Source organism: Scomber japonicus, chromosome 2 (assembly GCF_027409825.1).
Source record: "Scomber japonicus isolate fScoJap1 chromosome 2, fScoJap1.pri, whole genome shotgun sequence".
NCBI lineage: Eukaryota > Metazoa > Chordata > Actinopteri > Scombriformes > Scombridae > Scomber > Scomber japonicus.
Genome location: NC_070579.1, coordinates 9,814,010 through 9,828,804, shown reverse-complemented (window position 1 = coordinate 9,828,804; position 14,795 = coordinate 9,814,010). Strand labels below are relative to the sequence as shown.

Here is a 14,795-nt window from a genome sequence, read left to right as displayed (position 1 = left end):
TGCTGCAAGGATGGGTGCACCTCCCTTCCTTCCTTTCCCTCTCCTGTTGTTGTTTTTAATTTAACCTCTAAATTCCCCGCTGTCCTCTTCTCTCTGTGTCTATATCCCAGCAGAGGAAGCTGCGTGCCAGTGTTTTGATGATGCACAAGGAGCCGGTGGTGAATACGTGGACGCGCCTCGTTGTCACGCCTCAGCCAGGAGCGCGCCTCATCTATAAACACCAATTGTACGACGCATACAGAGCGAGCGCGCGCACGTGTTTATAAAGGAGGGTGGTGGTGGTGGTGGAGGGGGGGGGGCTTGTTCTCACAGGATCGCCACAAGGAGTCACGCGCTTTCCCGCTCTGTCTGAAGGGCTCTTTATCCAAAAAGACAGCAGCCAAACAACATGATTCAACCACTGCTTGGTATTTAACCAGCTTGGATAACGTTTAAAACACGTCGAAATGAATAATAGCTAATAATAATAATAATAACAACAATACTAATAATAACAATAATGCATTTAATTTGTAGCCTACTGCACCTTTCATTTACATACATTTAAGAATAAAAAGGTTTTAAGCCTGTTAAATGATTAATTAACTAAATTAATTGACTGTCTGAGGGCAGCACAGACCCTATAGTCTCTTTCAGGAAGTGGCCTAAAAACCTCTCTATTCTTAACTTAACTATGTAAATCCCTATGCAGATCTCAGGCATTTCTGCATATTGCACATTTATGTATTGCAGATTTATTCAGTTAAGATTGTTTATGTTTTATTTTATTTGTAACTTTCACTCTTACCCTGCTACTTTTTTCCCCACTTTAGGCTACTGCTGTGACAATTTGAATTTCTCCCAAGGAGGATCAATAAAGATACATCTTATCTGATCTGATCTGATCTGATCTGATCTGATCTTATCTTATCTTATCTTATCTTGTGTGTTCTATGTTATTAGTAATGTGGCACTTTGAGTTTCACTAGGCTATGAAAAGTGAGTTAAATTAGATGTATTCATATTTATTATTGAATTAAGTAAAATTCACCGGAACATATTAATGACCCACGACATATCAATGTCTAATAAGAACTGTAACAATCGGATTATACATTTGAATAGCCTAACATGAACATAACAGAGAAATATTGAAGCATGCTGACAGAGATGATTTGTGACACTGAGGCAGAAACAGCGCTCTCTAGTGGTTTTACCAGCCTCTACTTTGACAGTTACAGGTCTTTCTTTACCTTTTGGTTATTGCCCAGTTTGTGTGCCATAAAATAAAATAAAAGTAAGCGGTTGGAAAAGGTTGGAGGGGGTTGGGAAGGCAATTTTATTGTTTTAAACCACAGGCGCTGTTTGATGGAGACATGCCTGTCAGACAGACTCAGGAGAAACATACCCGCATTCAGTCACCTGCTACGTCACCATGGCCAGCCAATGACAGCACAGCTACGCGTAATACGTAATCCCTGGCTTGACCAATGAAAACACATATGTGGCTGGTTGCTAAGAGACGCGTTGTGTCCATGTTGCCGAGGCACAAGGAGGAAGAAGAAGAAGACATTCAGATACGGTTAAAAACATTGCAAAAAAAACTTATTTAGCGACTTTAGATAAACAAGAGAGTTTATCGGCAGCATTTGGAAGTTGTGCTGTGTGATGGTGAAGCTGAGAGCGAGATGTCTGCTTCTCGGTAGGTCAAGGTTTTTGTTAGTTTAGTCCATTTTTATACCAGGGCTAAAGCTAACCAGCCTGTGCTCAGTTTAAAGTGTATCCTCTCCTCAGTGCACTTATAATACCTAAGATGTTGTGCACTAACATTTCACATAACACTTTACTAAAACTGTCTGTGCTTGTTGACTCTACATGATCATTTTGGCTGTATAATTAAACTCCTACACTCTTCCTCGCACAGCAATGAAGGTGAATGGGGATTTAAAATGGACAAAAGACTCAGTTAACACCATCTAGACATCAACTAATATGCTCACTAAAGCAGAGAAATGAAGAATAAGAACATTAAACCTCCTGACTGTTGTTTTAAACATGTTTTTATCATCAGAAATGTGGATTTAGATCGTCTAATTGCTTGAAAAATCACATAGATGATTCAATACTTTAATCTTTGCAAGTATAATCGTCACTACTTTCATTGAATTGGGTGATAATGTGTTCTTTATGATAGTGATTTTAATAAGGAACCCCTTACGTCAATGGAGAGAGTAGACAGGAGTCCAGGATGTCTTGTATTGAAAAGGTTTATTTACTTGATCATGGAGAAGTGACTGAATGATCAGTACACGTTATGTTCTGATGCTTCCTTCAATTCTGAAGTTTCTCTCCTCCGGGGATAGACTTTAAACCACACAGATAATGCCCAAGGTTGAGCCATGCCCATATATGGGCAGATCCAACACATCTACAATATACAGAATTTAGTCTACTGGTCTATAGACAAAATATTGCTTAGACCTCACTCACGACCTTTGTCCTACATCCAACATTATATCAAACTTCTGACTCCAGTTGCCTCTACCCCATTCAGGGAAAATAGTCAAAGACATATCTGACCTCGGCTGCTATAGCAACACTATCAGAATGCCTCCTGTTTTCCCCAAAAGGAGCAGACTCACTGCTTACCACTATCTCAAGGGGAGACAGTGTCTAAACCTATCATTTGGTGAGGCCTTGCTATGACCACAAAGCCTAGTTTGACCCAGTGCATATTAATGATGGAAAATTCCCTAACACTTTATGTTTTATAAAACAGTCAATTTTGATCCAGGAGGACCACAGGTGACTAAACTTTGACATTTTACCAGTTTGTGATAAACCATCAACATATCAGATCTTAAATTTAGTTTAAATAATTGATAATTTCTGCTTTTGTAACTCAGAAATGAAGTATTATTTAATTTAAATGTGGCCTATTTTACATAATGTAGTAAAAATAATTGACTGTTATAATAAGTATATAACAGTCAAACCAGTCAAAATTGACCCAGGAGGACAAAAGACAACAGGAGGGTTGATATAGGCCTACATAGCCTAAATATTATTAAACTCTCTTTTAATGAGAGACGCTTAAAGAAGTCAGTGTTGGACCTTTTTTTAAGGAACAGCGTCAGAGATTAATAATGACATCTGCAATCACATTTTTAGTTTAATTGTCCTTGTATTTTGATATGGGAATTATAATGTTAGATTCTTTCTGGCATTTCTTGATTGTATTTCTTGGTTTTTATGCGTCTTTGTCTTTTAACAGCTTGAGACCATGTTGCAAATAAAATACATGCTCTTACTTTGTTAAAATCATACCTTGGATTTTTTTTATTTTTGTATCTTGTAATCAATCAATCACTCAATAAATCTCTATCTTTGTCTGTCTTTCTGTCCTTGTGTGTGTGTGTGTGTGTGCGTGTGTTACAGGAGACGCTGCGGTGGGGAAAAGTGCCCTCTCTCACATGTTCCACAGTGACGGTACCCTCTTCCAGAAGAACTACAGCATGGTGAGCTATTAAAATATACAGTCAGTTAGTCAGACCCTCAACAAAGGGCCTGAAATCCCAAATGTATCACGTATGTGGAGCAGCCTGCACACCACTGCAAAGACTCCTCCTCCGTAACAATAAGAATACGCTACTATATTCACATCACGTAATAATAACAGAGAAATCAGTTTGTAGCACAACTGGTTGAGGGATTTGGGGGATTCGGCCGTGCTCTGAGGCAAACTCACCACAGGCTAATACTTTTTTACATTCAGGTACCATAACTGAGGGTTTTTGTATTGAGTTCGAAGGAGCAACTCATGAAGTTTAATTCTGACTCACTGCCAGCCCAGAATAGACCCATCTGCTAAGAAGTGCTAAAGTATTTATTTGTATTCAGTTGTGCAGCACGCCTGAGAGTACAGCAGCTAATCAGGGAGTTAATTAGAAATCTGCTGACTTCACAGGGAGATCCTCGGAGAACTCAAAACAGTCCTGATCTTAGCAGGCTGGTGTACGCTCGTAGGTATATCAGCTGCAGATAAAGCAGTGTAAAAGTACTTGTGGGATAAGGATGCACAGTTGATTAATAACAACAATAATTATAATAATAATGATAATACGTTTTATTATAATACTCAGATGCTTTACACCAGGGGTGTCAAACATGCGGCCCGTGGGCCAGAACCGGCCCGCCAAGGGGTGCAATCCGGCCCACTTTCCTTCCTGTGTTCTTTTCCTTCCTTCCATCTGTCCTTCCTACTTCCTTTTATCCTTTCTTTGTTCCTTCCTCCCTTTCTTCCTTCTGTCCTTCCTCCCATCTGCCCTTCTTCCCTTTCTTCCTTCTGTCCTTCCTTCCATCTGTCCTTCCTCCCTTTCTTCCTTCTGTCCTTTCTCCCATCTGTCCTTCCTCCCTTTCTTCCTTCTGTCCTTCCTCCCATCTGCCCTTCTTCCCTTTCTTCCTTCTGTCCTTCCTTCCATCTGTCCTTCCTACTCCCTTTTATCCTTTCTTTGTTCCTTACTTCCTTTCTTCCTTCCATCTGTCCTTCCTCCCTTTCTTTCTTCTGTCCTTCCTCCCCACCTTCCTTTTGCCTCTCTTTCCTTCCTTCCCTTCTTCTTTCCCTCCATCTTTTTAATGATCCGGCCCACATTAGATCAAATTGGTCTGTATGTGGCCCTTGAATGAAAATGAGTTTGACACCTCTGCTTTACACAATCAAAGATGAATTAAAACAATATAACCATAAAGGAATAAATGAAACACATGATGAATAAAAGCAATGAAGAGAAGAAGAAACAAAACAATTAAACGTTAAAAGCAGGATTTGAAAAGTCTTGAGAAGTGATTTTAATTCGATGAGAGCAGTACAGTCACAGAGGGATTTGGGGAGTGAGTTCCAGAGAGTGGGGGCGGGGGGGCAGCACTGTAATTTTTTGGTTTTGTTTGCCTTTAAGTGGCAAAACTATTTCCTGTCAACCAAGTAAATCATCCAGACTGATAATGATCATGTACACACATTTCTTTTAGTCAGACTTCTTGCAAGCTTTTCAAGGACCTGAGGAGGTTTCTATAATCTACTGCAAGAATCACTGAAGTGCAAAACAGCATAATGTACCAATTAATGCTGATGCAGTGAATGCTAATCTGCATTATTTATGTAAATCTACATGAGGGAGGGAACCGTGTCATTAATCTGACTCTGTGATATATAGGGTCACGGCTGCTCACTGATTCTCTCTGTCGATGTTTCAAGGCCTCCTCACTGACCGCGTGTGTATGTAGGTTGCGTGCTTTCACTTGTCAGCATGAATATACGCACCAGCGCATCTTGTACACACGCACACCCGTTCACAGCACGCACACACACACACACACACACACACACACACACACACACACACACACACACACACACACACACACATTAACTTAGTTCACTGTAAAACCCTGCAGCTGGTTAGCGTACAGAACAGGTTGGTGAGTAAAATACTGGACAAGAGCCAAGTGTGTGTGTGTGTGTGTGTGTGTGTGTGTGTGTGTGTGTGTGTGTGTGTGTGTGTGTGTGTGTGTGTGTGTGTGTGTGTTCAGCTCTGGCTGTGTCAGCAGTATTGGAGGTTTTGAGGTGACAGGAACGTCGATAATTAATACAACAGGATTCTGGACGGCCACCAGAACAGGTATTTAACAAATGGGAGAGCACACACACACACACACACACACACACACACACACACACACACAAACACACGTGCACACAAACACACACGCATACTGCACACTGTACAACAACAGTTTGTATTTCAGCACAAGTCAAAGCCCTATGCACACTTGTTTGTGATGCTAGGTGTGCTCATGTTGGACTAATAGAGTATTAGCAAAGTAGGAAACCTCTGTATAGTGCAGCATTTTTAATTTGTACTGGAGTCCAAGTTGGCCTCAACACATCTCCATGTCTCATCTCTTGCACAATATGAAAACTCACAAAAGTTAACACTATACAGCATGAAAATGTGTAAAACATTTAAAAATCTCTGCAATATGCAAACAATGTGAACGGATGTGTCATTAAAAGCAAGGGGGGGGGGGCATGCAGGATCTCATCTACCTGTAGAAACATTGCTCTGTGTCCACCAGTTTTAACTGCATGTACTGATAGAAATGTTCATAGGGAAAGTGCTGGTCATGGTCTCTGCTGTTGCTATGCAACTGTTAAAACACCTATTTGAAGCCAGACGCACTCTTGATATTAGTTGAAAATATTTTTAACTTGAGGCTCACTTGGCGTGATCCAGAAGTTATTATGTTCAGTATGTAAAGTGTTTCCATCGTGGTAATAATACTAATAACAGCAAAAGCAACAATGGCTCATCCCCAGTGTAAAATTACAACATGAAAAACATTTAAAAAGTTTTATAAAGCCTTAAAAATACCTAGACAGCTACTGATGACATTATTAACATTTGGCATGTATATTTATAGTCCACAGAGATTAAACTTTAATGATATTGGCAACACTTCTCTCCATGACAAGTCTCTGTATCATGAAATCTAACGGCTGGATTTCTATCAAATTAGCTTTGTGCATTATTTTATATTGATTTAAATTCATAATAAATGTTATTTTATTACACTTTATGTGTGATTCCCTTTCTTGTGGCAGACTCTGAGCCACTTCATAGCAGCAGTCCACAGGGGATGAATACCATGTTTTATGGCCCCTCTGATGCTCTGTTGAATGCCTCCATCAGGCCACAATGTCCACATGTATCCAAGAAATATTAAAGTGTAAACGGGCAGATATACTGTACATAGATTTTAATCATCATATTCCTGTTAGTTAGTTAACAGGGTTAGGGTTAAACCAAATAAACAGGCTGTGAATTATAACAAAATAGAAATGACAGCAAAAACAATAACCAGCCAATGTTCGAAAGGATGTCGGATAAAGTAAAGAACTTTTCCAGTCCTACGTCCTACCCCTTTTTCCCTTTTTTTAAAAACTCTAACAGTCACTTCCTGACAAAAAAGAAAAGAAAAAAAACTAAACTAAACACATTCATGCTCCCAAGAGGCTGAACTCTTTCTGTTCTTTCTTCACTTTTCCACTAGCTTACCTCTTGCATCATCCTCAGACTAAAATATTATGAGAAGTTATTATAATCTAATCAGAAGATATCCATAAAATTAGCTTCCAAAGAGATAAACCCTTTTGATTTGGACTCCATTGCCTTTATTTTATTTTACTGCTGTTATAAAACCAGCTTCATATTTTCAGCCCCCACATCAGATATGCCTCTGAGAAGAGTCAAATCTTCTTGTTGCACCATTTAGTTGAGTATACCAGTATCACTATGACTATACCCCCCCCCCCCACACACACACACACACACACACACACACACACACACACACACACACACATTACCAGTACCAGTTTAATCAGTATTCAATGCAGGGTTGATTTCTTTCCCCCTTTTTAAGGATTTCAGGGGAACAGCGTGTCTTTCCCGAATGTGCGACTAAACCCAAACACTGTGATGAGTGAAGAGTTTTCTCCACGTGCAGACATCACCTAACTCATCCCTGTTCGTGTTCTTCAACTTTTGATTTTTGAAGGGTGAAGCGGAGGCTGTCGGACATTCTTCTCACGTCCTCCTTTGAAAATGTCAGATGGCCCGTTAGCAATATTCCAAGCTTATTTGTTACTAATAGGGCCCTCATTGACATTCCAGCGAGAGGCTTCCTATGCATCACACCAGCTCATTAGACCAGCTCCGAAGTGGGACCGCTGCAGTGTCTACGTGTGTGTGTGTGTGTGTGTGTGTGTGTGTGTGTGTGTGTGTGTGCGCCATCGGATCCTTGTTATGAACTGTATGAATCAGGTAAATGTTATTCTCTGGTGTGTGTGTGTGTGTGTGTGTGTGTGTTTGTGTTTTCGGAGAGGTATATATGTGTGTGTGTGTGTTCTCGATTTTAGTCTCTGGCATTTTGACACGCTCGGTTAACTGTGAGCTCGGGAGATCAGATCAATTTAGAGTTTTTTCATGCTGATGTGAAGAAACCTTCGACTCGCTCCTTCAAGGTCACCACTGATCTCTCTCTCTCACACACACCGGTGAATACTTTGGTGGAGAAAAGCAGCCGCCTGCAACCATCCAGTCCACTTAAGACTTCGTTAGATCTCGAGACTTTGTGAAGAAGGTGAATCTGTTTTAGATAAGTTCAGACCATATTTATCACATCCTCCTCACCCTCTACTGTCTGCACCCCATCACCTCCTATATCTACCTCCTCTAAACGTCATGTCATCATTTCTAAAAAGTTCTCAAACCTCTTTATTTTTCCGCCCCGAAGACTCTTTGACCGACAATTACTCCTTTTCTGGAACGGCCACATCTGCCAGCTGTTTTACCATATGAAATAAAAATGAGAATATTAATAGTAATGATCGTAATAATCAACCTTTCATGCACTTCCTGTAGCTCAAAGTGATTTACAGAAAAAAAAAAAAAGATAATTTAAAAATGAGCTCACATCTTTTACAGCAGGGGTGTCAAACATGCGGCCCATGGGTCAGAACCGGTCCACCCAGGTGTCCAATTCGGCCCACTTTCCTTCCTGTCTTTTTTTCCTTCCTTCCTTCCTTCCTTCCTTCCTTCCTTCCTTCCTTCCATCTGTCCTTCGTCCCACCCTTTCATCTTTCTTCCTTCATTCCTTTCTCCCTTTCATCTTTCCTTCCTGTCTTCTTTTCCAACTTTTCCTTTCTTTTCTTTCTTACCTCCTCACTTTTATTCTTTCCTTCCTTCTCCTTCTCTTTCCTTCCCACCTTCCTTCCATTTGTCCTTCCTCCCGTTCTGCCTTCCTTCTTTTCATTCCTTCCTTCCTTCTTTTCCTTCCTTTTGTCCTTCCTCCCTCCCTTCCTTCCTTCCTTCCTTCCTTCCTTCCTTCCTTCCTTCCTTCCTTCCTTCCTGCCTGCCTGCCTGCCTGCCTGCCTGCCTACCTGCCTGCCTGCCTGCCTGCCTTCCTTCCTTCCTTCCTGCTTTCCTTCCTTCCTTCCTTCTTTTTAATGATCCGGCCCACATGAGATCAAATTGTTTGTGGCCCTTGAATGAAAATTAGTTTGACACCCTTGTTTTACAGCTTTGGGTTGACTAATTTATATTTAAAAAGCAAAGGGAAAACAAAAGGACAAGATGCTCGCAGACATCAGTCTACCAGGAGTGTCTTACGTTAGCTGCAGGGCTCTTCTTTTTCATCCTGACTCCGTTTGTTTTCCCAGTGAAAATTACAGAAGGGGAAAAACAGCTGCTACTGATCTGCCAAAATGACAAGAGACCCTAATAGCCACAGCAAAAATAGCAGCTTGTGCTCCCTGTCAACCTCCTTTATAAATATAAACCTCCATTATTAGATTTTCACTAACCATTAAGACACATGGTATATCTTAATCATGGCCACTGATGGGGCTCCATAAAGGACGTGGATTGTTCTCAGCTGTAAACAGAGCTGAATCTCTTTGCCTGCTGGATATAAAAAAAAAAAAAAAAACAAGAAAAAACAAACACCAAATTACATGTTGACAGATTGTTGTTTATCACAAAGAAAAAGACATGACCTTCACGCTTTTACCATCACATTATATAAACTGCATTATAATTTACACTGCGGTTGTGTTTGTTCGGCAGACAACGGGAGTGGGGCTGCTGATGAAATGTGTCAACGTCCCCGAGACCAATGACAGCGTGGTGAGTCTAGTCTTTGTCTCTTCTTCTTCTTCTTCTTCATCCCTTTACCAGCAGCCTTATTGGACTAAAATAAGTCCCATTATACAGACTGTGTAGCTGCTATAGTTTATTATCTATAACCACGGTTCAGGCTTCTATTTTATTCTAAGCGTTTCTGAATTAGTGAAGGTGGCAATAGGCTCTAAGCAATAGGGCAGCATTGTAGGCAGAACATTAATGCCCTTGCTAGAGAAAATAGGAAGTTTGAAACCGTGTAATTTGACTAAATCACTGCGTATAACACCTCTCCCCTTCTCTTTTTTTTTTTTTTTTTTTTTTTTACTGCTTTTCCCACCAGGAGCTCTACATCATAGACTCTGCAGGGAAGGAGACATTAGTGGAAGCCTGTGAGAAAATGGTGACACTTTCCTTCCTTTTGAGTTATTCCATTTGCATGAAAGTAGTGAAATTCACCAAGCAGGTCCCCACACATTTTGACATGCAGTACAAACACAGGAGGGTGGGATAGAGGGGGATAGGGGGGGTATTGAACTATTATTTATCACCGTGTGTGACAGAAACAGGCTGAACTCGACTCATCTAATGTGAACAACTTTTTCTGTCCTCATCTTCCCTCCTCCCTCCTCCGCCAATGCTCCTGCCTTCACTTTCATTACCTGTACTGTCTGTAGTGGGGCCAGCCGTCACTGCTCTGCCTGGTTTTTGACCTGACCAGCGAGCAGTCGTTCGCCAGCTGCAGCCACTGGATGGAGAGAGTCCACGCACACTGCGAGGGTCTCCATGTTCCAGGTAGCATCCCTTTTAAAGGTCAAATAATCAAAAAGATCAGAGTTGGGGTTTTTTTGTTTTGTTTTGTTTTGTTTTTCCCTCTTTCACCTTTATTTCTTTGTGGAAGTCAAACGTGAGCGTGATATTAAACATTGCAATACAGTCAGAGTCTCCGCAGATCCTTAGATAGTCTTAAAATGTCTTCAATTTTTTTTTTGATATTAAAGGTCTTAAATTGTCTGGAATTGTAGGTGTTGAGGCATTAAGTTTGATATTTGAGCGTAATTATAGTGATTTATCATTATTATCGTTATTTTTTGGTTATTTTACAAAAACCAACCAATCAATTTATTATTTAATGTAAAAAATAATCAGAAGTTGGAACTAATCATTAGTTGCAGTCCTATATAAATTACGTAGTGAGCTCCATTTCAACCCACTACAACAGTCACATCCTGCTTTTGCATTATTGTCTCAGCAATGGTATTTTTTTCCTTAAAAGGAATCAAAAAGGTCTTAAAAGGCATTCAAGTTGGTCTTAAAAATGTGCAGATACCCTGAATACAACACATCATAGAGTCTAAATTATAAATATACAAGAGATGAGAGATTCACCTCAAAACATGAAAAACAGAAGTACAAACATGTAAAGGAAAGAAAAATGGATGTAGTCACTGTTTGAAGCCTTGAGTTTGCACTTTGACCGTCGCCATCTTTGATTTTTGGAGCCAGAAGTGACCATATTTGGACGAGAGAGTAGAGCTGACCCTAACGCTAGCTGCTAGATCGGTGAACACGGTGCATTTACAGTCTATAGTTAACTGTGATAATGCTAATACTAATTATCACTGGCGAAAAACAAGCTTAGAAACCATTAAAACAAAATGTACATACTGGAAAAAACGGACTTCTAGAGAGACTTTTAGTACAAATGCTGACGAAGACTTTGTGAGGTGACCAAAAACTTTCATGAACTTGACTGCGTCTGTACTTACTGTGAATCTGGGTTTATGTTACCTAACCAACATTTTCACTTTGGTAGAGATTTGCTTGTGACAGCACTCACCTGTCATTCAAAGGGGCCACACCTTTAATTATGCATTACTTTAAACCTTAATAAAAATTTAAACGGGTGAGTAAAAATTCACCTTCTGCACAGTTCCTGCCATGAATGGGGAAGTTTGCTCTAGAGACCAAAACTGTTTCTTTTACTGGGGCTGTAAACATGTTTATTTGTGTTTGTAAAGAGGGGCATTTTAACATGGGGGGTCTATAGGGAGGGACTAGCTTTTGGAGCCATCCTCAAGTGGCCATTTGAGGAACTGCAGTTTTCACACTTCCACGTTGGCTTCATTTTTCAGTCCTGGAGGTTGCCACTTTGTAAAAGCATAAAACATAGAAATAGAAAACTCCTGTAAAAGCTCCTGTGCAATACTACAAAATAAAAAACTACAATTATCTTCTTTTTTCTTCCCTCCTTTCTATTTCTCCTTTCTTCCTGCTTTCTTTCAACCTAAACTGAAAAAATGGAGAAAAAAAATCAATATAAATTTTTCTTAAGAGCAAGTATAAAGAGTGGATCAATGCAAACAGTGGGATAGTAGTTTAGTGAATTAATTTGTAAATATTGTTGATTTTTGGTGAAGTGTTGCCTATTAAACTTTAGTTATGTGATGTCTTGGTGTATTTTGTACGCTCACTGAAAGTCTTTTCCGTGTGTGAAGCCTTAGCTTGACGCGCTAACCATTCTCCACAGTTATTACTAAATATTTAAAAGGAGAGAAGGAGAGAGAGGTCACGGTTACTCTTTACTAGAAAGCAACAATAACGAGGATCTTTTAATAAATGGTGCAAATTGAATAATGACTTTTTCCACATACAATTCAACTAAATAACATTTTTACCTTAATACTAATATGATTTAAAAATACTTTAACAAATGAAATGCAAAATACTCAAATACAAATAAAGGCTCCAACACACTATTCAAGGCCTTATATAGACAACCACTGAACAGTACAGGTGTTTATCAGGTTTGTGTGTGTGTGTGTGTGTGTGTGTGTGTGTGTGTGTGTGTGTGTGTGTGTGTGTGTGTCTGTCTCAGGGGTCCTCGTGGGTAACAAGTCAGACCTGTCTGCTCGGAGGGAAGTGCAGGGATCCGTGGCCCAAGAATGGGCCGAGAGCCAGGGGTTGGAGTACCATGAAACATCTGCTGTGAGTACACTTCAACACTTTAACATTGTTGGGGGCTTTGGAGTGTTGTTGTTTTTTGGATCGGTGGGTAGAGGGGGGGTTTAGGGTTAGGGGTCAACTATTAACGTGTGCTCATGTGGGTCTGTTGCAGAAGGAGATGGAGAACTGTGACGCACCCCTCCTCAGTTTGGCCCGGGCCTTCCACTCGCTCTACCAGGAGAGGCGTGAGACCATCCAAAATCTGAGTCCAGGCTAGACCCCTACCCAGTTACACACACACACACTCACACACACACACACACACACACACACACACACACACACACACACACACACATACTGTACATGTCGGCTTTCATTCAGAAAATATAAAAAGTTGCGGACTATAAAAGCTTTTGGATAATCGATGTGAGGATGTGATGTGTTAAAGGGAGACAGAGAAGTGATGAAGAGGATGATTTTATTTTTTTTGGTGTGTGAATAAATTAATAAAATGTTTTTCTATGATAATCAGCTGTAAGACATTCTGTGTCTTTCCTGCTCGTTTGCTCTCTGTGTGTTAATAGCAGAGTTATACTTTCACAGCCGGGATGGAGTCATTACCAGAACCATAAAGAGACTCCCGCTTCTCTCCTTTCCTCCCCTCCTGTCCTCCGTTCTCCTCTTCTCTTTTCCTCTCCTAACCGCTCCTCTCCTTTCCTCCCTCTCCTCTCCTTTCCTCCCTCTCCTCTCCTTTCCTCCCTCTCCTCTCCTCTCCTCTCCTCTCCTCTCCTCTCCTCTCCTCTCCTCTCCTCTCCTCCCCTTCTCTCTTCTTGTCTCCTCTCTTCTCTTCTCATTTCCTCCTCTCCTCTCCCCTCCACTCCTTCTCACCTCTCATTTACTCCCCTTTCCTCCTCTCCTCTCTACTCCCTTTCTCTTCTCTCCCTTCCTCTCTTCTCCTCACTCCTCTCTTTCCCTCTCCATCCAACCTCTCTTTTCTTCCTCTCCTACTCCTCTCCTCTGCCCTTCTCTCTTCTTTCCTCCTCTACTCCTCTCTTTTCTTATCATCTCCCCTCCTCTCTCCTCTCTCCCCCCTTTCCTTTCCTCCTCTCCTCTGCCCTTCTTCTTTCCTCTCCTGTCTTCTCTTCTCATCTCCCCTTCTCTCTCCCCTCTTCTCCCCTCTTTTCCTCTCCTCCTCTCCTCTGCCCTTCTTCTTACCTCTCCTCCTCTCTGCTCTTCCCATCTCTCCCCTTCTTTCCTCTCCTCCTCTCCTCTGCCCTTCTTCTTACCTCTCCTCCCCTCCTCTCTCCTCTCCTCTCCTCTGATTTTAGGCAGGACTGATATTCAACTTCACCCTTATTTACTGCTTCATCTCCTCCCCCTTTTTTTTTTTGAATATATTTTCTTTGTATCTCAATGTCACTTTGTTCTTGGCCTCATCTTTCTATTGTCTGCATGTTTTTTCTCTCTCTCTCTCTAACACACATCTCTCTCCATCTTTTTTTTTTCTTCTAACTTGCCCTGTCCTTTTCTCTTTGTCTCACTGTTTCTCTCTCTTATCAGTTTCTACCTGGTTTGATGATTCTTCAAAAACTCGTCCCTTCCTGTCCGCTTTCTCCTCTCTTTCCAATTCGTTCTCTCTCTCTCTCTCTCTTACCCTCTCTCCTCTCTTGCCCTCTCTCTCCTCTCTCTCTTGTTTTGTTAACTCCCCCAGCTGTAGCCCCGCTCACATCATTTCAGTTATGTCCCCGGTGCGGCGCTAACAACCAGTAATCACCGTTCTAATTAGCAGTCTCCCATTCAAACCAGGTCAGAGCCGTGTCCTTCTTCTTCTCTCCCTACCTCTCAGACCAGCTGCCACCATTCAAATGAGGGCACGCCGGTCAGAGCCAGACACAATGGCTTTTTATCTCATTATGTGCCACATTGAGAATGACTACAGCTTGTGATAATGATGAGAGACCATCTCTGTCCCGGTTAGGAACAGCCGAGCCCAAATACAGTCACAAATATTGATTTTTTTTAATTTTTTTTTTTACACCTGTCTTTATCCATGAACATTCGGAGCCACTTACATACATAAAGGAACTTATTGAGAAACTTTTTTTTTCTGTAAAATTGATTTGTAAT

The 14,795-nt window shown here is 41.0% G+C and overlaps 1 protein-coding gene across 1 annotated transcript; it reads left to right on the top strand.

The window, feature by feature from the left end:
• Positions 1 to 1,545: 1,545 nt before the first annotated feature.
• On the top strand, positions 1,546 to 12,988 carry ift27 (intraflagellar transport 27 homolog (Chlamydomonas)). The gene is made up of 7 exons (XM_053334580.1): positions 1,546 to 1,681; positions 3,418 to 3,497; positions 9,666 to 9,725; positions 10,063 to 10,122; positions 10,397 to 10,514; positions 12,598 to 12,707; positions 12,838 to 12,988. Exons 1-7 carry the CDS (start codon positions 1,648 to 1,650, stop codon positions 12,940 to 12,942), a joined length of 567 nt encoding a protein of 188 aa, XP_053190555.1. The 5' UTR covers positions 1,546 to 1,647; the 3' UTR covers positions 12,943 to 12,988.
• Positions 12,989 to 14,795: the final 1,807 nt, after the last annotated feature.

What these genes read in the sequence shown, in the direction of transcription:
- ift27 (XM_053334580.1), top strand. Translation starts at nt 1,648, where the DNA reads ATGGTGAAGCTGAGAGCGAGATGTCTGCTTCTCG. An exon ending in CGAGGGTCTCCATGTTCCAG is followed by an intron (nt 10,515 to 12,597) that starts GTAGCATCCCTT and finishes TGTCTGTCTCAG; the next exon opens with GGGTCCTCGTGGGTAACAAG. An exon ending in AGTACCATGAAACATCTGCT is followed by an intron (nt 12,708 to 12,837) that starts GTGAGTACACTT and finishes GGTCTGTTGCAG; the next exon opens with AAGGAGATGGAGAACTGTGA.